Below are 21,707 nucleotides of genomic sequence, written 5' to 3'. Positions count from 1 at the left end.
GCCTGCCTGCCTTCCCTCCCCCAAACCCACTGCACTTCTGCGCGTCTTCGTCCCCCTCCCGCCGGTAGACACGCAGCAAACTGACGACAGCAAGCCCAGCGAGCCAGCCCTTTGTCCCTGTCAGTTGCTTGGCTCTGAGTGGTACAACGAAGGCCAGCGACGGCAACGACGGCAACCCTCAATGATAGCCCGAGAAATTGCGGGGTAGCCACCTCGTACATTGTATTGCCGACTACCCCCGACATGTCATCGGGTTAGTGGCACGGTCCGAGCGGCCCGCCCCGCATATCCATCCACCGCCCATCTGTTCCACATTGTCGCTATTGCGGGGTCGTCAGGACACGTACAAGCACCATACCCGGCCCGACGCGTCCACGGGCGTCCGGCGCGTCGTCGCTCATGGGCCTTTGCAAGCGGGACCCCGAGCGGGGCGGCGCCTGCCTGGCGCCAGGCGCCAGCGACCCGCCTCTCGGAACACGACGGGGCTGGGCAATGCTGCCTGGCGGGTTGCATGTCCGAGGATGAGCTGGGCCTGGGCTCGTCGGCCGTGGCTGGCCGTTAGTGTCGCCTCGTCGCCTCGTCGTCGTCAGAGCACACCCACATGACACTATTTGCGGGTTGTGCAACACGGCGCGAGCAGGCAGTGTGGCTCTGCGCTGCTCGAGAGGCGTTGCTCGCCCAGGCCTGAGACGATGCCACCAGCACGCCGATCCATCGATCCGTGCCGCGTGCACACGCCCAGAGGTCGTGCTCGCTGCAGCGGGCCGCAGACAGGCCGTCAGCCGTGGCCCACGGCGCGGCGCGGCGGAGCACGCCCGCCGGCTCCCCAAACCCAGCGCGAAGCGACCGGACAAGGCCCCGCCAACGGCCCGCAATGCACCCGGCTCCCAAGGCCCGGATCATACCGGACCCAGCCGCCAGGCGCTGCACGCAATCTCGGCCATAAACTTGGCTGGAGACCGACTGCCGATCTCGCGGGGTGGCTGGGTTTCTCCGGCCGCCGCTTGCAGCGGCTGTGGCGCTGTCAGGTCGCTTGTGTCATGCGCGTTGCGGGGTTCGGGCGGGCCGTTGTCGTTGGCGCCGCGCCGTGTCATGCTGTCGTCTGCGGCGGCCACTGAGGCCATCGTGGTCGCCAATGCTACCGGCTGCCTCGCCACTCGCGTCTCCTCCTCAGTACACCCAGGCGCCAGAGCTCGCCAGATCATCGGATCTCCGCTGCTTACCACGTGGCTATTTGCTTCCGGACAAGCCGCTCTTATTCGGCCCCCCATGTACCAGATGCCACTCTCTCTGGCCGACCTCCACTCTGCGTCTCCTCCATGACGCTGATGGATGCGTCGAGCTGCCGGGACTGACTTTGTTGTTGCTCGACCTTCCCTCGGTATCAGCATAGCGACGACAGAGCAGCAATGGCAAAGATCCAGACGCTCGCATACATCGACATCCAGGTATGTTACAGCTTCCAACTCGAGAATGCGCCCAGCTGACATAACCCAGCACGACGCCCCCGCCGTCTTCGACGACGTTGAGCAAGGCGTCGTGCTGAGGGAAGACTTCTGGGTGTCCGGGGTGAGTTCGATCAGCCTTGGAGAGAACTAACGTCGCAGTACAAGAGCGGGACCACCTCTGTCCACGGCAAGGTGCGCGTCGAGGCCGCCGACGGCGGAGGCCTGGAGGTCGCGGCCCGCGATGGAGTCCAGGTCGAGCGTTTGTCCAAGGCGAGTAGCTTCGAAATCTGCCTTCCGAAGCTGACGCGCGCAGTCCAACTTCACCGTCTCAGTCCCTTCCCTCGGCATCGACTCCCTGCCCGTCCGCTTCCCTAGACAGGTGATCCACCCACCATACACCAAGAAGACCGACGTTTCGGTGAGCTGCTCTCTCCTTTGAACGAAGCTCACTCCAGCCCGAACTGCATATCTCCAGCATCGATTACTCTGACAAGTCTGAGCAGCTTGTCATCGGCGGCACGGACGGCTACTGCGTCGTCGTGTCACCGTCTGATCCGAAGACCGTCGTCGAGCTCAAGGGGCACGTCGGCGACGTGCAGCATGTCCAGTGGTTCCCTAGCGGCGAGGTAGGTTCGATGTCTTCATCTGCCTCTGACCTGCCAGGTGGTCCTCACTGCCTCCTCGGACCTCTCGGTCCGCATCTTCTCCTCCAAGACGGGTGCCAACCCGCGCACGCTCAAGGGCCACACGCGGGCGGTTACCTCCACCGCCATCCTTGGTGTCGGCCGCCAGGTGCTCTCCGCAAGCAAGGACGGGACGGTCCGCCTGTGGAGCGTGGGCGAGGCGAAGGAGGAGAAGAAGTGGAGGGTTGACGCCGGGCGCGCTGTGGACGGGCTCGTTCTGGTCGACGACGACGCAGGCCTGCAAGCGCTCGGCGTGATTGCCGAGGGCGAACAGGTCATTCTTGCCGCCACGCCAGACGGATCCATCTCGGCGTTCACGCTGTCCTCGTCTTCCCTCACGGCGCCCGTCTTCGTCTCACCACCACCTGTGCCTTCCAACCTGATTGGCATTGCGTACTCGCCCTCCACCGGCCTCATTGCCACGGGCCACGCCAACGGAATCATTGCGATCCGTCACCTGTCTGCCCTGCGCCCAGTGGAGGAAGGCCAGGAGGCACCCGTGCCCACCCTTATCAAACGCAACGAAGCGCCGATTTACAGCCTCGCGTTTGTGGACCGCGACGGACGGCAAGACCTCCTCGTCGGCACTGGCTCTGGGCTGCCATCTCGCCTTGAGCTGGACATCGACTCGGCGGGCCGGATCACCGCGTCCACGAAGGAGGAGTACGCGGGCTGGGAGGCGGTTAGCGTCGAGTCATGGGCCGTGGGCGCAGATGCCGTGTTCTGCGCGGGCGGCGAGGGCGGAGTCAGGAGATATTAGGTAGTCATCAGCGCGCAGACGTCAGCAGACTCTTGCCGCCCACACCGTGGTTCTAAGTCATATCATGCAATGTACACTGAATAATGGGCGGAACGGGGACGTGGGCGATCAGACGGTGGTGCGGTCTCGGTCGAGGGCTGCGGTGTGAGCTGGTCGAACGGGAACTGCCAACTCACGGTTGTAGAGGAGGAGCTTCTCGATGAGGTCGACGTGGGTGAGGATCATGCGGCGGCAGCAGTAGCGCTTGCTGTATTGTCAGCTTTGCTCTGGCTGCTACGACTCACAGCTCGAGCTTGTCGAGGGCGTCTCCCTCGTCAATGTCGGCGGCGACGAGCTCGAGGTACGACTCCCAGAGGTTGCCGACGACCTTTCCGCACGAGAAGCAGCGGACGGGAATGATCTGGGGGGTGAGCTGGAACCGCGATGTCTTCCTCAACCCACCATTGCTGTTGATGTGGATGATGCACGATTCCACCAACAAATCCACCCACAAAGATAGCTCGACTTCGATGACAAAAGAAGGAACTTCTGCACGTGATAAACCCCACGTGTCAAAACCCACGTCATTCCCACTGGCGGATCACAACAATGATCACCGCACCGCGAGTGACTTCTATTCGTGTTTGCTATCCACCACCATCACCACCAAACATGCCGACAAAGGCAGTACCCCGCGAGCCGGCGTCGGCGCCGCGCACAACGCGCACCCGCCGCGCCGCGCCCGCCGCAGCCGCAGCCCCAGTGGACGCGCTCGCGGCCGACCTCGACCGCGTGCTCAAGGTCTCGCAGCCCAAGGTGCCTGTGCGGAAGGCGTCGAAGCCGGCAGCAGCGAAGCCCGCTGCGCCCAAAGAGAAGGAGAAGGTAGAGAAGGCGGTCAAGGCGCCAGCGGCGGTGCGGAGACCGGCGGCGGCGTCGACATCAACATCAGCAGCAGGGAGACCCGCGCCGGCGCCAGCACCGAAAGCCCCCGCCGCCGCCGACGCTAAGCGCGCGGCATCGCGCAGCACGACGACGACGGTGCGCTCCGGCTCGACGGCGGCGTCGGCCAAGTCTGCGCCCGCGCCCGAGCCCCTCCCGTGGGAAGTGGCCGGCGGGCTGTCGTCGCGCGAGCGCGCGCAGGCCGCACAGGCAGCGAGCAACGGCGCGCTGCGCGAGCTCTCGGCCGCCGTAGCGGAGGGGAGCAAGGCGTCAAACCCGGGCAAGTGGGGCGCGCGCGTCGCCGCGGCACTAGAGAGCGGGGGAAAGGGCGTGGCGGTCCTGCGCGAGCTGTATGCCGGGCTGGCGGGCGCGCAGCGCGTCGCGGTCGAGCGCGGCGCCATGGCCCTCGTGGTCAAGTGCCTTTCGATGGAGATGGTGAGTGGGACACGGGGGCGAGCTGACGCGCAGTACGACGACGCGCTCTCCATGCTCGCCGACGCGCGCCCGTTCGTGCTCCGCCTGTATGAGCATGGCGCGGACGACTGGGCCCGCCCGGCCAAGTTTGGAGATGGATGGGCCGGGCTCGCGGCGTTCCCCGCGCCCAAGGCTGGCTCGCCGCTCGACGAGGGCGTGCGCACGCTTCTCTGCTCGTTTGCGCTTGCGGCTTGGAATTGCTTCGTCTCGGTCAAGGCGTTCAGTGTCGAGGTGGGTTCCTGCGTCAGAAACATCCGTCTAACCCACCAGACCATTGCCGCGCTCCTGCCGCTGCCGCGCGAGTCGGACGCTCTCAGTCCGGTCCTCCTTGCTCCGTCGCTGCCTGTCGCCGCTGTCGGTCCACTCGCAGTACTCCTGTACCGCCGCCTCGCAGCGCTCACCTCGCCCCCTGGGTCAGCGGCATGGCTCCACGCACGCACCCTCTCGGCGTTCACGACGGCCGTGGCGGCCTCTGCGGCCGACGAGGCACGTAAGAACCCCCCAGACAACGTCTGGCAGTCGGTCACCCGCACAGTCCAGCGCCACCTCGAGAAGAAGGAGCCCGCGCGCATGCGCCAGGCCGCCGGCGTCATTGCCACGGTCGTGGGCGTGGTGGAGCGGATCTGCGAGGCGAGGTCTGAGGACCGCGCAGCATGGTTCTCGGGAAGCTGGTCACTTGTGGCTGATGCCTGGGTCGGCATTGGACGGAATGTGGGTTTCGCTTTAGGGAAGAGCGCTGACCCACTCAGCTCGGCGACTCGAGTATCATCGACAGTGCGCTCGCTGCCCTCGCTGGGTCCACGACCCTTGAGGGCTCGTCGGCAAGTAGCTGGAGCAGCGGCTCGACCTCACCACAGGCTAGCACCCCACTTACTAGCACCCCGCCTACCCCAACACAATCCCCTATCCCCAAGGTCGCCAACGCTGGCGCCGAGCTCAAGCGTCTGACGGCCCAGCTGTCCAAGACGCTCGTTGATGTCGAAGCCATCACCAAGGCCGATGAGGGCAGCGACAACGACCTCGCCACCGCCGTTGGCAGAGTAAACATCGACAAGCTCCTCGCTGCGATCTGTAGCCTCGACTCGTCGGACGCGTCAGCCACCGCCTCGAGCGCTGCTGCGCGCGCCGTCGAGCGCCTTCGCCGCGTTGTCGTCAAGCTGCTCGACACGCCCAAGTTCGCCTCCGCTTCCAAGCAGTGGATCGTCGAGCTCTTTGGTATGACGGAGCGCTTATTGCTTGCCAACGACAGTGCCGCTCTGGCGCGCGACTGCATGCCCGGAGCCGTTGACTCGACCCTCAACCTCATTCGCCAGAGCTCCGCCGACGCCACATTCATCCTGCGGCTCCTCGACCGCACCAACAGTGTGTACGTTGAGGGTGGCGCTCATCTCGCCCCGGCTACCCGCCTCCAGCTCGGCTCGTGCCTTGCCGGTGCAGCTCACAGCTCGGCCGTCACAGCGGCCCGCACCAACAAGGCGGCGGCCCTCCCCCTCGCACAGAGGACATGCGAGTGGTCTCTGGCACTGCTGGCCCTTGACCCGTCTGAGGGCTCAGCAGACCGCGACCCAGCCCTGCACGCTGTGGAGGCCACCCTGCCCAAGCGGTATGAGCTGCTCGCCTTCTGTCTCCAGGAGAGCGACCGCGAAGAGTCGCTCAAGGCGTTGTGCCAGAGCCTGGCCAGCATCGATCCCGCCACCATCAAGTCCATCGCCGTCGGAGCCGCGACAAAGCCCATCGCCGCCATCTTCAGCGGCCTCCCTGATGTCACTGCCACCCTGAAACGGTGCACTGCGTTCATGACGGGAGGCACCGAGTTTGACGCCAGCAAGGCCGCCGGCTTCCTCGCTGAGGCGATGGCCGCACGCGGTGTGCCACCAACGGTGCACGCCGCGATCGTCGAGTCCATCGCCGAGGGTATCGAGCACGCCGACTTCCGGCCCCATATCCAGGACACACTTGTCGCCCTCACAGACTCGCTCTTTGGCGTATACGACGCCGCAGCGTACCCTGTTCGCCGTATGCGCGTCGCCTCGCGCTTCATGAGCATCATCACGTCGACCGGGGTTGCGGCTGAGCAGTTCGACAACCTCGCAGACGAGGTGGATGCGCTCGCCGCGCAGAAGACACTCGGCAAGGACTCTGCGCTGGCGCCGTATCGCGAGGAGTACCGCGTCTCTGCCCTCATCCTTCGCTCCATCAGTGCATACCACACCCTCGCTGCGCCTACAGAACAGGTCGTCGAGCTGTCGACCTCAGCACTGGGTGCGGTCCGTGCCCTCGTCGTCCCTCCTATCAAGGAGAGCAAGTACCCCGCGGCACTTGGAAAGCGTCCCGCTGCTGCCAGGACCACGCGGTCGGCGTCAGCAGGCACAGGCAAGGCCGCCGCTGCCAAGGCGCCCGCGAGAGCTGTTAGCCGTGGCAAGACTGCCCCGCCTGAGACTAAGAGTAAGTGTCACTCTCGAGACAGTGCTAATCCTTCAGATGAGGCTCCTCCCGCAGCCGCCACCCTCGACAGCGTGGACCGCCTGGCGCAGTTACTGAGTACGTCTCGTGTAGGTAAACCTTACTGACCACTAGACACTCTCTCGTCTCTGTGTGGCATCCTTGGTCAGCCGCTGCTCAAGCTCGAGACCCTCAAGGTCCTCCATGCGCTTCTCCGTCCAGCTGAGGGCGCAGCTGATGGTGGGTGTTCGAGTGGTCTAACGTACCTATACTAACCTCTCAGCTTACATCCAAACAAGCGCACACCTCGCCACCGAGTACGGCCGCCTTGGCAAGACGTCGCGCGCGACCCACGTCTTCAACCAGGCGATCAAGTTTGTCTCCGAGTCTCCGGCGCCCGTGTCTGCTGCAACGCAGACGGAGCTGCACCTCCGCCACAGTCGCTTCCTTGCCATCTCTGGCCACGTCAAGCATGCGTGAGTCGCCGCCCGCTGAACGCTGCTGACGTTAGTCGCGACGAGTACATCCAGGCCGAGGGCACATCGCAGGATATCCCGCCGCCGACAGCTAATGGCACATATGCCGCACGCTGGATTTCGCTCTGCGACGTCTCAGAGCGTGTGGCACTTGCCCACGCTGCCGTCGCTGCGATCAAGATGGCCGAGGAGAACGTTACGAATGCTATTGCGAGCCTCACGATCGCATACAGGCAATGGTGCCGCGCGGCTCACGGTATCGCCCATCTGGCATCCGCTGCTCCAGAGCAAGAGCAGAGCGAGCAGAGTGCGCCTTCGAGCCCCACAGAAGCGCGATCGGCCTCGGCTAGCCCCACGAAGAAGCCCGAGTCAAAGGCCAAGCATTCGTTTGCGTTCACCAACAAGCACCTGGGAGGGTTGCAGTGGCACTATGCAGAGGTAAGCTCCGAACTTCCGATACACGAGCTGACGACAGGCACTATTCGACACGACGTTTGAACTCGCCCTGGCGCTCGCTCGTCGTGGCTCAATCAAAGAGTGCGAATACTACCTCCAGCAGGCGCGGTACATGGCTCCGACTGTCCGCTCGTCAATCTACACATCGCGTGTGGAGTCACACAGCGCCGAGGTCGAGTCGAGAAAGTTACGCTTCGAGCACTCGGCCGAGCACCTCCAGCAGGCGATCGACGCCCTCGCGATTGAGGACGGTGTCGACGCAGTCAACCTCATGCGCGTCAAGGGTGAACTACTGTCCAAGCAGCAGGAGCCAGGTGAGGCCGACGAGCTCTTCTTAGCGGCCGTGGAGAGCCTTACTGGGCTGGACAACGAGTTCGGAGCCTCCGAGGCGCGCATGCCCATGTCGCGACGAGGCAGCATCTCAGCTTTCAAGGAGCCACTCTTCCCTGTCGCGCTGGGTCACGTCCTCCGTCAGCGCGCGTGGCTCTTGCGCGAGGCTGGCTGCATCGAGGAGTACGAGGCTGTTTTACAGCAGCTTGATCTCGTTCCCAAGGGGCCAGGATCGAAGGTCAGTTTCAAGGCGGTCGCTTGTAAACTGACGCTAGCAGCCGGAGCAGCTCACCCTTGAAGCTCGCGTAGCCATGCACGAGGCGTTTAGCCACTTCAAGACAGACCTCTTCATGAGCTCGCTCACCGAGTCCACCATTGCCATGACAATGGGCTCGCCGGACAAGCGGGCCAAGGAGCGCCAGTCTAACCGACACAGCGCGCAGGTTTTACTCGAGCGCGCCTGCCATGCCTTCCGCCAAGCGGTCACAGTCACTGGACACACTGGTCGCGTCGAGGACGTCCGCCAGGCCTGCGTATCGCTCGCGCTCCTCGGTGCCTTCCAGACCTCTGTTGGCCATGGCTCGCCCACCACAACCTCATCCGCTGCTGATCTCTTGGCCTCCATCTCGACCATCACCCTGCAGCGCGAGCTCATCCCCGCCATTGACAGCAAGTTTGTCAACCCCGAGGCAGACGACATGGACTGGCCCCATCTGGCGATGGAACCTGTCACTAGCGCGACCGATGAAGCGACGGCCTCGCTCCGCGCGTACTGGAACAACGTGCGGTCGAAGCACGCGACGAGCGATGTGCTGTCCACGACGTTCGACCTCAACCTCCTCCCGGCCGACTGGGCGGTGGTCAGCATCACGGTAACGAATGACCGCAACACCATGCTTGTGTCCCGCCACCAGCGTGGCACCGAACCCATTGTCTTCTGTATCCCGCTGGACCGCCAAGGTCGCCGTGAGGGCGAGGACGAGACCGAGCTGTTCACCTTTGACGCCGGTGTTGCCGAGCTCAAGACCATCATGGACGGCAACGTCGCGTCGATCAAGTCGATCAAGGACTGCAAGACAATGGACGACCGCAAGGTGTGGTGGAAGCAACGCTTAGAGCTCGACGAGCGCCTGGGTCAGCTCCTCGCCAGCATCGAGTTCTGCTGGCTCGGGGCCTTCAAAACGGTGCTCAACCCCCGGCGCAACATCAGCCCTGAGGCCTCTACCGCCTTCCGTGACCGCCTCAACCACATCTTCCAGACTGCGCTGTCGTCTGCGGGCTCCGACATGCGTCGTGGCGCCAGCGTTCGCCTGAACGACACGCTGCTCTCGTGCTTTGCAACCCTCTCGTCCAAGTGCAAGGACGAGGAAATTGAAGACCTCGTCTACTTTGTGCTCGACCTGTACCAGTTCCACGGGATCGCGGTCGCGTTAGCCGAGCTCGACTTTGACCAGATCGGGGTCGACGTCAAGGGCGCGCTTGCGGATCTCGAGACGGCGATTGGCGGGCTGGGCGACAATGCCACGAGCGGCGAGCATCTCCTCCTGGCGCTGGACAAGAACGTGCAGGGCATCCCATGGGAGTCGATCCCGATTCTCCGCGGACGCGCCGTGAGCCGCATCCCCTCGTTGCCGTTCCTCTTCGACCAGGTCGCGCTGGGCCGGCACCTTGGCGGTGCGGCCTCGCGCCGGACGTTCAACCCCGCCAAGACGCGTTACTTCCTCAACCCGAGCGGCGACCTGACAGCCACGCAGGGCCGGTTCGAGGCGCGCCTCACGGCCCTCGAGGCCAAGGGCTGGTCGGGCGTGACGGCGCGCGTGCCGACCGAAGGGGAGATGGTGTCGGCGCTGGGCGAGTCGGATCTCGTCATGTACTTTGGCCACGGCGGCGGCGAGGAGTACATCCGCGGACACAAGGTGCGCGCGCTGCGCCGCTGCGCCGTGACCATGCTCTGGGGCTGCTCGTCGGGCCTGCTGCGCGAGCACGGCGACTTTGACTGCACCGGCACGCCATGGGACTATGTCCTCGCCGGCAGCCCGTGCCTCGTCGCCAACCTCTGGGACGTGACCGACAAGGATATCGACCGCATCACCGAGCACGTCATGGACGGCTTGGGTCTCGCCGCCGACGCGATCGGCCAGAAGAAGGACGAGCGCGTGTCGGTCGTCCAGGCCGTGAGTGCGGCGCGCGCGACGCCCAAGCTCCAGTACCTCACAGGCGCGGCTCCCGTCGTCTACGGCATCCCGGTGTACCTCTCATAACTATTCCCTGTATTGTATGCACATGATCATTGACAAGGTGGTACATTGCGCCAGCACGGCGCTGACTCTACGACAAGCAGGCAGATAGACAAGGTGAACAAGGACAGTGGGGTGGGGTGGGGCGGGCTAGGTTCAGGTTCTGCCCTTGACAAGGAGCGCCTCGGGCGTGGACATGCGGCGCGGGTTGAGCGGCGGGCTGGCGAGGCCTGCCGTTGTAGTGAGGGCAAGGACATGGCGGGCGAGCGCCGACCGGCGATCAGCCACCTCGTGCTGGTACACGACGCGCACGGCGCGTACGGCCGGGGACGCGATGCCCCGGAGCTCGCTCGTCGGCGTGAGGGGCGGCGACGAGGTCGACGACGCGTCGTCGAAGTTGCTGATGGCCGAGGCCACGAGCGCGGCGGGCAGGATGAGCGGGAACAGCTGGCGGTAGCGCGAGTCCTGCGACGACGGCGTCGGGGGCTGGACCTTGGAGGCGAGCACGGCCGACTTGGCGTCGTTGAGGTCGGGCTCAGAGTCAAGCCGCTCATATCTCTCCTGCCAGATGCCGCGGTTTTTGATGCACGAGTCGGCGAACGGCTGCATCTCGGGCAGCGCCTCGGCCGTCGTCTGGAAGAGCGGCTTGGTGAACAGATCGATGAATCCGACCTGGCCCTTGGCCTGCAGCCTGGCGTCGACGCCGGCAACGACCGACACGGGGAGCGAGAGCTCCTCCTCGAGCGAGGCCTGCTTGCACCACTCGTCCAGAAGGACAGTGGACCAGTGCTCCGAGATGTCGATTGGCCGGGCCTGTAGAGTCAGTGGGTTGTGCAAGTGGCAAACTCAAAAACCCACAGGATTGCTAATGTCAGCGCATTTGATGAGCGCCTGGCAGAGCATGACGCGGTCCTCTTCAATGTGCGAAGCACGCTCGAGTTTTGTTTGCGTCTCAGGCGACGAATCGGCAAACTCCTTGAGACGCTGGATCCAGGCAAAGTGGAGGCTCATGTCGGTGGCGAGGATGGCGCTGTACAGCACGCGGCGGAAGCTGCGGTAGTCGATCTCCGCACGCGCCGGGAACGCTTCGGCCTCCTTCGATGGAACGGGACCGAGGAGGAAGCTGAACCCGTGCTTGCGCAAGAGGTGCACCAGCAGCATGCAGTGCATGTTCTCGAGCACCGACTTGTCGTCGTAGACGACCGAAAGTGGCACTTTTGCGTTTTTCTGCAACTGTCAGTTCTACCCCGTCGCGGTCACGTACCATGAAAGCGTTACTCAACCCTGGGTGGCCGACATCGTGGCCAATGGCGGCGAGGGCCACAGCCAGCACATCCTGGGGACGCAAGATCTCGCGGGCACGTGCAGAGGAGCCCGAGGCAGGCTCGGTAGACCTGCGCCAGACAGTGCCTGGCTTGAGATCGATCAGGAACTCGGCTGGCGGGGCGACGCCGATAGACACGAGGAACGAGTAGGAGGCTTGAAGAACGTCGATGGCGTGGACGTAGTTATGGTACGGGTTCGGCTCGTGGTAGATTGCACGAATCGCAAAGAGCAGACGGTTGACTTGATCCCTCTCCACCTTCAACTCAGCCAAGCCATCAATGCTCAGAATGGCCTCGAAGATCAAGCACGCGACTCGATACAAGTCGGCTTGTGAGAGCCTGTGCGGCAAGAACTCCCAAGATGAGAGGGCAGATACGAGCCTGGCACGCTCGTTTCTGGAGAGAGGAGTCGCCAACCTGCGGGGTGTCAGATGTCGAAACATACCACATGCACAGCTCCGACTCACTCGTCATACTCGGCCATGTGGATGTCGATCGAGTTCATGGTTTGCTGGTAAAGCTCGCTCAGAACCTCTGCGAACTGGGCAGTATTGCCATCTGCTGCCTCCTGCTCCTTGTCGCCGGCGACAACATTGAAACTTCCGCGACGCCCCAATGGTGCCTCCGCAGCCTCAAAGTGAACCGCGCGCTTAGCCTGACGGTCAAAGGCGAGGGCGATACGGCCCGTGTCCACACTGCGCCGGCGCGATCCGTCATTGCTGACAGTGAGCGAGTCGAGGATACGTTCCTTTGCGCTAGGAAGACTAGACAGGCTAGGCACTGGGACCCGGCCGTCACCAAGATCGGCAGAGTCATTGGAGACCACACGGCCCAACTTGCCGCTCCTAGTGGCTAGTTTAGCGGCAAGGAACTTTTCGCCTTCATGCTCTGCGCCCATGGCGAGCGCAGTGGGCGTGAGGACCACCTTTGTCTCGTCCTCTAATGTCGCCGAGAGCGCAGGCGAGATGACGCTGCTTCCCGCTGGCGAGGCAGACAAGCCAGCGAGGTTATCAGGCGACGTGCCGTCGTTGGCGGCCTTGACCAACTGAATGAGGAGATTGACACTGTCCCTGTCGAACGGCGGGGGCCGGAGGACACCTGAAGCACCAGCCGCCACGATCGCCGAGATGGCCGAAGGCGAGAGAGCGCCGTCGGCGTATGCGAGAACGACTGCTGGCTTTGACGAATCTTGCGGCTGCTGGATCGGGGATTGGTGGACCAAGTCTGTGACCCGGTGAATGCCTTGGAGTGCGGTGGACAACCACTCTTCCTCCACCTTCCTCGCACGGTCCAAGAGGTCTTGCTGGAAGACGACGGCGGTCGGAGTCGTGCCCTGTGCCAGGAGAAGGGACAATGAGGGAAGGGATGGCGTCGCACCCAAAGGTACGAGGATGACCTGCTGAGCCGGGGTGGATGTGCTGCTGGGGCGAGGAGTGGAGAGGTTGGGCGAGCTGGCACCGGCGGCAGTCGTGTTGAGGATGGAAGGGAGGTGAGATACTTGTCTTATAGCCGTGACTGTGTTGTCAGTATGTGACAGCAGGGAGGGCAGTTGGTGGTCTGGGATCCGGCTAGACAGCAACGTCGAGGGATCAGAGCGACTAGTGTGATGCTCCTCAGGTTCCTCGACTTGGCTGGCGCAGGAACGTGCTCATTGACCCACAAGGGCTTCTCAATGAAGCGCCAGAGGCAGGATCGTCGCCGGCTAATGGGTAAAGAGCAGAGTGCCTCCGTGTGATCATGATCAAGAGGAGTGACGACTGGCGCCAGAGTCATGCGTCATGGCTAATCGGCGTTGCCGGCCGACGACGACGACGACGATCCCTTGGATTGAGCGACAGGAACGGCGACGCGCCCTAGCGCGCGCACGGATCACTCTGCGTGCGCAAAAGGGGAAGGATCGGAGGGATCGGAGGGATCGTCAAGGCGGCCCGGGCGCTGTCACCCAGATTCCACCGCGGCGACGGCGCCGACGGCCTCAGTCCTTGGCCTCGTCGCACTGTTCCTGGCCCTGCAGCTCAACGTCGAGCACGCCGCAGACGCCAAGCGTCGCGCCATGGCGCCCTCGGGCAACGACCGGTACCAGAGCAGTGCCAGCGACGAGCACTTTTTCCAGTCCGAGGACACCAAGCCGAATCTCACACCGGCCGAACCCACTCACCCTCGAGACCGCCATTGCGGAGAACAGTGACCAGCTCGTCGCCCTCTGCGCCCGGGCGACGTCCAGAAGCGAGCACTGCGGTGAGGCCCATGCCACTGGGAGCGGCGACGCTGCCTCTGGGCTGCTTGAGAGCTGCAGCAACGCCCGCAGGGACAGCGTTAGGATTCGACGACCGGCGGTTGGTGCGTGATCCCGAGCCCGTGCGAGCGAGCGAGCTTGGGTACTCTACTGCGGGTTGCGAATCGTCGTCGGCCGAGCTTTTGGTCAGAGGCGAGAGGGATGCCGGGTTGCGCGTTGCGGACGAGCTGCGTACTGGGGATCGGCTCCCACCACCGGGCGGGCGCGAGCTCGACATCTTGATACCAGCTCCGAGGCCCGGCGCGAGGCTGAGCCGTCGGCTTCCGGCCGCATGCCCGTCGCTGTCGGCGGCACCAGACAGGAGGGGGTTGATGCTGCTTGCTGAAATCCCATGAGCTGATCGGCGTGATGTGAGCTGCGGCGGGGACGAGGGCGAGCCGTGGCTCGGCACGGCTGATGGCAGCGCTTCGGGCAGCAGGACCACCACGGCGAGCGGTGACGACGTGACGATGGACGCCATGGCAGCGATGGGGAGGGGGTAGGGAGAGGGGTCGGGAGTGGATGCAGCCGTGAGCAAGTGCACAAGACGCAGCTGCTGCAACGTCAGCCGAATATTTCAGTTTGAAGCAAGAGCCGTGTGTTACGGCAGGCACTGCACTTACAGATTGAGTGGGCAAACGAGGATGGGCAGTGACTTGACGCGGCGGGTGTCAACCTCGGGTGTGCGGTGGTGTGCAGCCAAGTAGACGTCGCGTCGAGTGGGGCGCTGCGATGTCGTCGAGTGTGTGGTTGCTGCTGTTGGTTGATTGCAGCAGGCGTCGAGTGTGATGAGAGTCGCGACGAGTGAGGGTGCCGATGTGATGTGATAGGATCACTCGGGTCGGTGGGGGAAGCGACGGCGCGGGCGGGCGGGCGGCCAGTGCTTTGCCGGGAATAGCCGTCCAAGGGGATTTGCGTGGTGGAGGGGGGCGTGGAGGCGTGTGATGGGAGGAGGGCTCGGTGCAGGCAACGAGTATGCTCACGACGGATGCGACAGTGTCAACGAGGACGAGGGGGGTCGAGCCGGATGTCGTTGAAGAGAGCGGAAGGAGGGAGTGAATTGAGGGGAGGGGGGGGGGGGAGGGGGGAGTGGGGGAAGGTTGATGTCAGTGTGATGGGTTGGGTCCGAGTGGGATCAATGCCGCTCGGTTTCCTCTCTGCTCGTGGCGGCTCTTGCTCTTTCTCTTTCTCTCAGGTACGGATGATGCATCATTCATGCAGCTCCTGCTGCTGCCCCTCCTCCTCCTTACTCACTCTTGAGCAGCAGGCACAGAGGCGCAGGCGGCTGCAGGGGCTCGCTCGCCGTGATGCGCGCAGGCGCCGTGGCGTCTCGTCCGTCCGCCGTCTGCGTGCTCGCGGGCTCCTACAAATAACTGGGGCCGTCAAAATACAAATACCGTACGCGAGGCATGCCTCCGTCCTTCGCAGGATCGCAGGCAGCCGAGTAGCAGGGGCGGCCTCGCGCCGCAGAGATCGCCCGGGTCCATCATGACCATCATCTCAAACATGCCTCTGGGCGGTTTGGGGGGCAGGCTAAGGCTGATGACGAATGGCTGCTGGGCATGCTGGGGGTGGTACTGCGCGTGGCGTCGACGACCCCTGCATGCCAAGCAGCGTAGCGCTCTCTCGTCGACGCTGGTGGCCGGTCGGTTACAGAGTCGGACTGGGCTATGACGTAGCGGCGCTGGCATGCCAGCCAGCTGCTGCGCGAGTCTCGGCACGGTGCAGTCGCCGGCGGCCCCGCGGCCGTGTCGTGTCGTGTCGGCGCTGCGGCGTGTGCCGACGACGACGACGACGACGACGCAGCAGCCGACGGCGATCACGACGCAGCCAGTTGCTGTCTGTGCTCTGGCTCAATGTGAAGGAGGGCCGGGTGGGGGTGGGGGTGGTGGGCACGGCGCGATTTGATAGCCCACCTGGTCAAAATACAAATCTCGGATTACCACTTTGCTAGTCTTGCCTTGGCGCGGCGTCTGAAACACGGCACAGTGGCAGGTTGACCTGCCTGGCAGTAGCAGCCTATGGATGTGAATCAACTGCTCGTGGGCCTTGCAGCGAGCAGGCGAGCGAGAACTCGCTCGTCTGGCCAGAACTGGCTGGTGCGACTCACTCGTCGTTACGTCGCTACGTCATAGCCTCTTGTTTATCTCGGCCGCGCAGGCACAACAACGACCAGCACGCACGCATTGCGCCTTGCTTCACTCATTCATGGGACACTAGCTTCCGACTGCTACCCAGCACGGCGGGCCAAGGACCGCCTACTTCTTGCCCGACGAGCCCGAGCCGCCCCCGCCGTACGACTTGCTCGTGTTGCCCGACGGCGACGTGTACTGCGAGTAGCCCGAGCCTGGGGTCAGCCGCGCGCGCCAGCACACCCACCGCTGTTGTAGTACGTCGAGCCGTTCGTGTTGCTGTAGTAGTACGAGCCGTTGGTGCTGGCGTCAGCGGGGAAGGAAGGAAGCGTACTTGGAGTAGTGGTAGCCCGTGTTGCCGCTGCTGCTGGCGCGCGTGTCGTACGAGTTGCCCTGGGGTCAGTGTCAGGGGGAGGGGGGAGGGCCCACCTGGCTGTTGGTGCCGCGCGAGGTGATGTGGTCGGGCATGGTGGTGCGTCTTGGGGGAGTGTTGGGGTGAGGAAGGTGGGTCGCGCTGGGCGAGACTTTATACCGCGCCAAAGGCCATGGTAGTCACGAGCGCTGGTGGTTGACTGGACTGAGTGCCTGAGCGTCCAATGTCGTGAGGCGTATGAAGCCACTCTGAGCGAGCGAGCCACGCCCGAACAGAACTACACAAGACGTCATTGGGCTGGACTTGCATTCCGCGACTCGTCGTCCGAGTACTGCCTGTTCCCAGGTGCATGTGCGACTTTGGCGCAACCACCCTCTTGCCACGATGGGGGAGGAGACACACGAGCTGGACAGCAGACGGGCCGAATCGTTTGACTGGGCGAAAGTCGTTGGTCAACGGTGCAGGTGAAGTGGCAGAGGGCAATGACAAGACGCGACCACCTCGCTGCATCGGTCCCACGTCCCAACGAGCATATCTCTTCGCCTGCCATTGCGTCCTATGCGCAACTGCAACCCCCCCTACTCGCTCGACTCACCTCGTGCCCATTCTGCAGGGCGACCCATGCCCAGCGGCGCCGTCGCGACCACCCTGCCCATCGCGGCCCCCAAAAAGTCATTTGGAGCCCCGCATTCCCGAAACTTCCCACCACGTCCTGCCTTGGCCACCTTCCTTTTCCTCCTTGGCGCCAGCATCCTCGCCTTTGACCACCATCCACCCTCACCCCATGCCCCCATCCGAGCCAGACGGGTACGCCGTGCGGCGCGACCAGCTGCTAAGCCACGGCGTGAGCCCAAGGGTACGTCGCGTCTCCTCCCTCCGCTGACCCCAGGGCGCAAAGTGGGAGCGCTTCCGCGACGACGCCGGCGCCGAAGTCTACCGCTACGTCAACCGCGACAAGTCCTACGCGTACCACTTCCCCGGGGGATGGAGCTACGTGCACGACGGCGCGGGGTTCGCAGAGTGGCGCACCCCAGAGGGCGAGACGTACACGTTCTACGGCGCGTCCCTGGCCCGCTCGCACCCGTATCTCGGGCAGGCGGCCCGGCGCACCATGCTGCCCCCGCCGCACCGCGACGTCGCGCTCGACATCCCGCCCGTGCCCAGCAAGCACAGGAAGCACCCGGCCAAGTCGTACGCGAGGGCGTACGCCATCTCCCAGCCGCAGCGTGCCGAGCCCCCGGCGGAGAGCTCGCGCGCCGCGGGCAAGCGCAAGCGCGCCCCCATCCTGACGCCCCCGACGTCGCCCGACTCGCCGCGCGCGCTGCGCCGGCGCCGTGGCCCGCAGGGCAGCCCGCCGGCTTACTTTGACGAGTGGAGCGTGGGAAGCGGCGGGGACAGCGATAGCGAGCCCGAGTGGGTGGCGAGCGGGAGCAGCGAGGACGGCGTCGCGCGCCGGCTCGACTTTCTCTCATCGGGCCCGAGCCGGCGGCGGCAGGATACGCCCCCGCGCAAGCGGCAGCTTATCCCGGTCGTGGAGATTGTCACGCCGCGCAAGCGCCGCCCCGAGCCGCGCGATGCCACGCCCAAGCGCCGCCCCGAGGCCACACGGCGCGACGACACGCCGTACGGACTGCACACACCCCGCTCGCCTCGGCGCTCGGGACGACACCCGGCCAGACACACGTATGTGGACGAGTCGGACGACGAGTACGAGCCTCCTGGCCGGCCGACGGCACGCCGCTCGGTGAGGACGACGGTCAGGCGCGCGTATGCGGAAGAAGAGTCGGACGACGGCGTGTGGTACCTTGGGGCAGAGGACGCCGACGAGGTGGCTGTGGATCAGGTGCTGGCGGTGTAGCGGGGGCGGCGGTCCCCCACGGCGGTCTCGGTATTTCCACAGTAAAAACATGCAGGCGCAGAGACGTAGCGGCAATGCATGCACCTATTGATTGAGCTGAAGGTGTGTGTGCGTCTATAACTAAGGGGTTGAATGTCCGGCGCCGTTTGAGCGGATGGAAGCCGGCCAGGGCGAGAGCCTGCCGCCGGCGACGGAAGCCTGCGTCCCATCACCCATCTCTCCTCTTTCCGTCTCTCTCCCTCTCCCTGTTGTTCATCACCTGCATGTACCCACTGACCCGCCAAGCATCGCGTCGTGCACGTCGGAGCTGGCCCGCCAGGAGCCCCGCCTCCTTGCTCACCGAGGCTGCCCCACCCACCGCAGCTCGCCGAAAGATGGCGTGCTCTAGCCTGCTGATAACACCACTGCTGCCAGGGATCCGCGGCGGCACAACACAACCATAACGCAAATCAATGGCGGCGGCGTGACGTATCGCACACTCTTGCAATGCTGAGCAATGCAGCGCAGGCAGAGCCAGGCGAGAGCCATGCCTTAAGTGTGCTCGCTGCTGCGTCTCGGCACGACGCAACAAGCAGCATGACGCACCGCCTGGAACGCCTCCCATCGCGGGTGAGGAATGCGCTGCCGCCAAAGCTGACGGGCAGGACGAGACGCTGGCGCTGCTCGAGGGGCGGCGCGACTCGGGCTCGAGCGACGCGAGCACGCCGTCGTACCGCTCGACGGACGGCACGCCGCTGCTCGCCGCGCCGGCGTGGCGCGAGCCGCGAGAACCGACGTGGAAAGGCCGCCTGTGGGACACGTTCGACCTCCCGCCCGCCGAGCGCAAGCTGCTCAACAAGGTCGACGCGCTGCTGCTTACTTTCGCGTCGCTGGGCTACTTCTTGAAGTGAGTGTGCGCGCGTACGCAGCTGACGGACAGAAACCTCGACCAGAGTAGGCCCCTCCGCCCGAGCCACACTGACGCCCAGCCAACATCCACAACGCCTTCTTCTCCGGCATGAAGGAGGACCTCGGGATGCACGGCGACGAGCTGGTTCACGCCGTCACCGTCTGGACGGTCGGGTACGCGATCGGCCAGATCCCGTCCAACATGGTGCTCACGCGCGTGTCCCCGCGCTATGTCATCCCGACGGTGGGTGGGGGTTGGGGCCGTGGCTGACGGCAGCTCGAGTTCCTGTGGGGACTAGCCACCCTCGCGTCCTACCGCGTCACCTCGTACCAGTCCCTCTACGCGCTGCGCTTCCTCGTCGGCCTGTTCGAGTCCGCGTACTACCCCGGCATCCTGTACCTCCTCGGCGGGTGGTACACGTCGCGCGAGATCGGCAAGCGCGCCATGATCTTCTGGTTGGCTGGTAGCGTCGGAGGGATTGTCAGCGGCTTCCTCCAGGCGGCCGCCTTCAAGCACTTTGACGGCGTGTACGGGCTGGCCGGGTGGCGCTGGCTGTTTGTGCTCGACGCGATTATCACCCTGCCCGTCGCCGTGCTCGGCTTCTTCTTCCTCCCAGGCAACCCGCTCAACGACGCCAAGGAGTGGTGGCTGACGCAGGAGGTGGGTGGTGCCGCTGTGCACGCTGACGTCGACCGCAGGAGCACGACCTCGCGGTCGAGAGGATGCGCAGGGTCGGCCGGACGGGCAAGAAGCCGTGGACGCGGGGACGCCTCCGCGCCCTCTTCACGTCGTGGCACATCTACGTCCTCCCGTTCGTCTACGTGTTCTGGAACAACGGCGGGATCCACAGTGCGCTGCCGTACTGGATGAAGGTGGGTGCGGCGTGGGTGCGCGCTGACCCCCAGACGTTCAACAACGACCCGCCGCCCGTGCCGGGCGTGAGCTTCACCATCCCGCAGATCAACACGCTGCCGCTCGTAGCGACGGGCTTCACCATCGTCGGCGGGCTGTCGTACGCGTGGCTCTCGGACGGCGTGTTCGGCGGGCGCCGCTGGCCCTTCATCTACACTGGCGTGCTGGGGTCGCTGACGTTCGCGTTCCTGCTCAAAGACCTGCCGCTGTACGACGACATCCCGCTGCACTTTGCCCTGTACTGGTCGATGGGCGTGTTCCACGCGGCCGGGCCGCTCATCCTCGCGTGGTTCAACGAGATCCTCGCGGGCGACAACGAGAAGCGCGCGCTCGTCGTGGCGCTGGGCAACGACTTTGCCTATGTCGTGCAGGCGATCGGGCCGAACATCTACTGGAAGACGAGCGACTTTCCAGAGGCCAAGAAGGGGTACCGCGCGGTGATTGTGTACGCCGTGCTGCTGGCGCTGTGGACGGGCCTGACGCTGTATCTCCTCGAGCGGGACCGGCGGCGGGACGCGCGCGCCGCGGCGTACGGCTCGCCGCGGCTCGACGAGTCCGAGTCGGCGGTCACGATCCGCACGTACCGGGGTGCTGGGGAGGACTATGCCGCCGGCAGCTCGGACACCAAGGCCCGACTAGAGTAGCACGGCGCGGTTAGAGCAGCACGGCGCGCGATGAGAGTAGCACGGCGCGATTAGAATAGCATTATAGCTGTACGAGCTGTACGAGTATGAGATTATATTATAGCGTGTGGGGTGGGATAGCGATAAGGGATTACAAGTGTGGCGGGGTGTTTGCTACACGGGCACGGCGGTGGGCAGGTCCTGCAGGCCACCGACGACGCGCTTGTTCTGCGGCGAGAACCACGCCGCGTCGTCGCCGAGGAGGAGGCGGAGCGTGCGCCTCCGCCTGCGGATGTTGATCGCCCAGCCGCCGAGGAGGAGCGCCAGGAGCGGCGTAGTCACGGCGAACGCGACGGTCCACTTCGTCACCTCGGCCCTCTGGCGCGCCGTCGCGGCCGGCAGCCAGGTCGGCACGGCGGTCGGCGCGCTGGCCGACACGTAGAGCACGGTACTGGGCGCGCAGGGAACGGGCCGGCGGGTGAACCCCGGCGGCGGGGACGCGAGCTCTGGCCCGTCGTAGCACACGGCCGTGGGGCGGCTAGCTGGGCCAGTGGCTCCCTGCGCCGCCGTGCGCCGGAGGAACGGCAGCCAGGCGAGGAGGGGCCAGCGGCCGCGCGAGCGGTACGGGGGCGCCTCGGCCGCGTGCATGCGCGCCGCGGCCCGCCGCGCAGCCAGCACGCGCTCCATGCGCCGTGTGTCGCGCTCGTACAGCGCCAGCACGGGGAGCAACAAGCACACGAGCAGCAGGAAGACGAGGGGGAAGAACAGGCTGCCGGCGTACGTGAGCCGCTGGGCCGCGCGCTCGGCCCGCCAGAAGGCCGCGCGGGCGTCGAGGTAGGCCGTCTCGGACGCGGGCCGGTCGGACAGGATGCCGTCGTACGTGGTCATCGTTCTTATGATGACCGTCGTGCTGGCTGGCGTTTGGCCGGCGGGGGTCGGGGCGGCGGCGTCCTGCGCTGCGGCGAGGCCCAGCATGAGGAAGAGGGGGGCGAGGGCGAGCATGGCGGCGGGGGGTGGGCTGGGCAAGCGTGCATGTACGCGCGGCTTAAGTACTCTCGACTTTGGTGTATGCACGCCGCATACCACTGCCTCCCTC

The 21,707-nt window shown here is 65.0% G+C and overlaps 8 protein-coding genes across 8 annotated transcripts; 4 read left to right on the top strand and 4 right to left on the bottom strand.

Annotated features, from left to right (window-relative positions):
* Window positions 1–1,409: 1,409 nt before the first annotated feature.
* Q8F55_006831 (uncharacterized protein) lies at window positions 1,410–2,891 on the top strand (the record flags this gene model as incomplete). The annotated part of the gene is made up of 6 exons (XM_069355272.1): window positions 1,410–1,448; window positions 1,498–1,569; window positions 1,608–1,718; window positions 1,762–1,866; window positions 1,904–2,074; window positions 2,112–2,891. The coding sequence occupies 6 exons, from the start codon at window positions 1,410–1,412 to the stop codon at window positions 2,889–2,891; spliced, it is 1,278 nt and encodes a 425-aa protein (XP_069207343.1).
* Window positions 2,892–2,999: 108 nt separating this feature from the next.
* On the bottom strand, window positions 3,000–3,335 carry RPB10 (DNA-directed RNA polymerase II subunit L; the record flags this gene model as incomplete). Its single annotated transcript, XM_069355271.1, has 4 exons — window positions 3,000–3,028; window positions 3,068–3,138; window positions 3,176–3,291; window positions 3,333–3,335. The coding sequence occupies 4 exons, from the start codon at window positions 3,333–3,335 to the stop codon at window positions 3,000–3,002; spliced, it is 219 nt and encodes a 72-aa protein (XP_069207342.1).
* A 199-nt stretch (window positions 3,336–3,534) lies between these two features.
* ESP1 (separin protein) lies at window positions 3,535–10,248 on the top strand (the record flags this gene model as incomplete). Its single annotated transcript, XM_069355270.1, has 10 exons — window positions 3,535–4,244; window positions 4,278–4,514; window positions 4,554–4,994; window positions 5,033–6,728; window positions 6,765–6,824; window positions 6,861–6,965; window positions 7,009–7,201; window positions 7,237–7,639; window positions 7,677–8,225; window positions 8,266–10,248. The coding sequence occupies exons 1-10, from the start codon at window positions 3,543–3,545 to the stop codon at window positions 10,246–10,248; spliced, it is 6,369 nt and encodes a 2,122-aa protein (XP_069207341.1). The 5' UTR covers window positions 3,535–3,542.
* Window positions 10,249–10,380: 132 nt separating this feature from the next.
* Window positions 10,381–14,305, bottom strand: PDE2 (3',5'-cyclic-nucleotide phosphodiesterase; the record flags this gene model as incomplete). Its single annotated transcript, XM_069355269.1, has 5 exons — window positions 10,381–11,037; window positions 11,083–11,451; window positions 11,489–11,966; window positions 12,017–13,064; window positions 13,708–14,305. The coding sequence occupies 5 exons, from the start codon at window positions 14,303–14,305 to the stop codon at window positions 10,381–10,383; spliced, it is 3,150 nt and encodes a 1,049-aa protein (XP_069207340.1).
* Window positions 14,306–16,082: 1,777 nt separating this feature from the next.
* Q8F55_006827 (uncharacterized protein) lies at window positions 16,083–16,424 on the bottom strand (the record flags this gene model as incomplete). The annotated part of the gene is made up of 4 exons (XM_069355268.1): window positions 16,083–16,171; window positions 16,204–16,259; window positions 16,291–16,349; window positions 16,386–16,424. 4 exons carry the CDS (start codon window positions 16,422–16,424, stop codon window positions 16,083–16,085), a joined length of 243 nt encoding a protein of 80 aa, XP_069207339.1.
* Window positions 16,425–17,113: 689 nt separating this feature from the next.
* Window positions 17,114–18,187, top strand: Q8F55_006826 (uncharacterized protein; the record flags this gene model as incomplete). Its single annotated transcript, XM_069355267.1, has 2 exons — window positions 17,114–17,185; window positions 17,219–18,187. The coding sequence occupies 2 exons, from the start codon at window positions 17,114–17,116 to the stop codon at window positions 18,185–18,187; spliced, it is 1,041 nt and encodes a 346-aa protein (XP_069207338.1).
* A 576-nt stretch (window positions 18,188–18,763) lies between these two features.
* Q8F55_006825 (uncharacterized protein) lies at window positions 18,764–20,632 on the top strand (the record flags this gene model as incomplete). The annotated part of the gene is made up of 7 exons (XM_069355266.1): window positions 18,764–18,796; window positions 18,832–19,073; window positions 19,107–19,120; window positions 19,156–19,319; window positions 19,353–19,736; window positions 19,775–19,948; window positions 19,982–20,632. The coding sequence occupies 7 exons, from the start codon at window positions 18,764–18,766 to the stop codon at window positions 20,630–20,632; spliced, it is 1,662 nt and encodes a 553-aa protein (XP_069207337.1).
* A 153-nt stretch (window positions 20,633–20,785) lies between these two features.
* Q8F55_006824 (uncharacterized protein) lies at window positions 20,786–21,613 on the bottom strand (the record flags this gene model as incomplete). Its single annotated transcript, XM_069355265.1, has 1 exon — window positions 20,786–21,613. One exon carries the CDS (start codon window positions 21,611–21,613, stop codon window positions 20,786–20,788), a length of 828 nt encoding a protein of 275 aa, XP_069207336.1.
* Between the last annotated feature and the right edge of the window lie 94 nt (window positions 21,614–21,707).

The sequence above is a fragment of the Vanrija albida genome (assembly GCF_041260175.1).
Source record: "Vanrija albida strain AlHP1 chromosome Unknown contig_5, whole genome shotgun sequence".
NCBI classification, from domain to species: domain Eukaryota; kingdom Fungi; phylum Basidiomycota; class Tremellomycetes; order Trichosporonales; family Trichosporonaceae; genus Vanrija; species Vanrija albida.
Note: the sequence above shows the minus strand (reverse complement) of the source record. Positions and strands in the feature narration are given on the sequence as shown.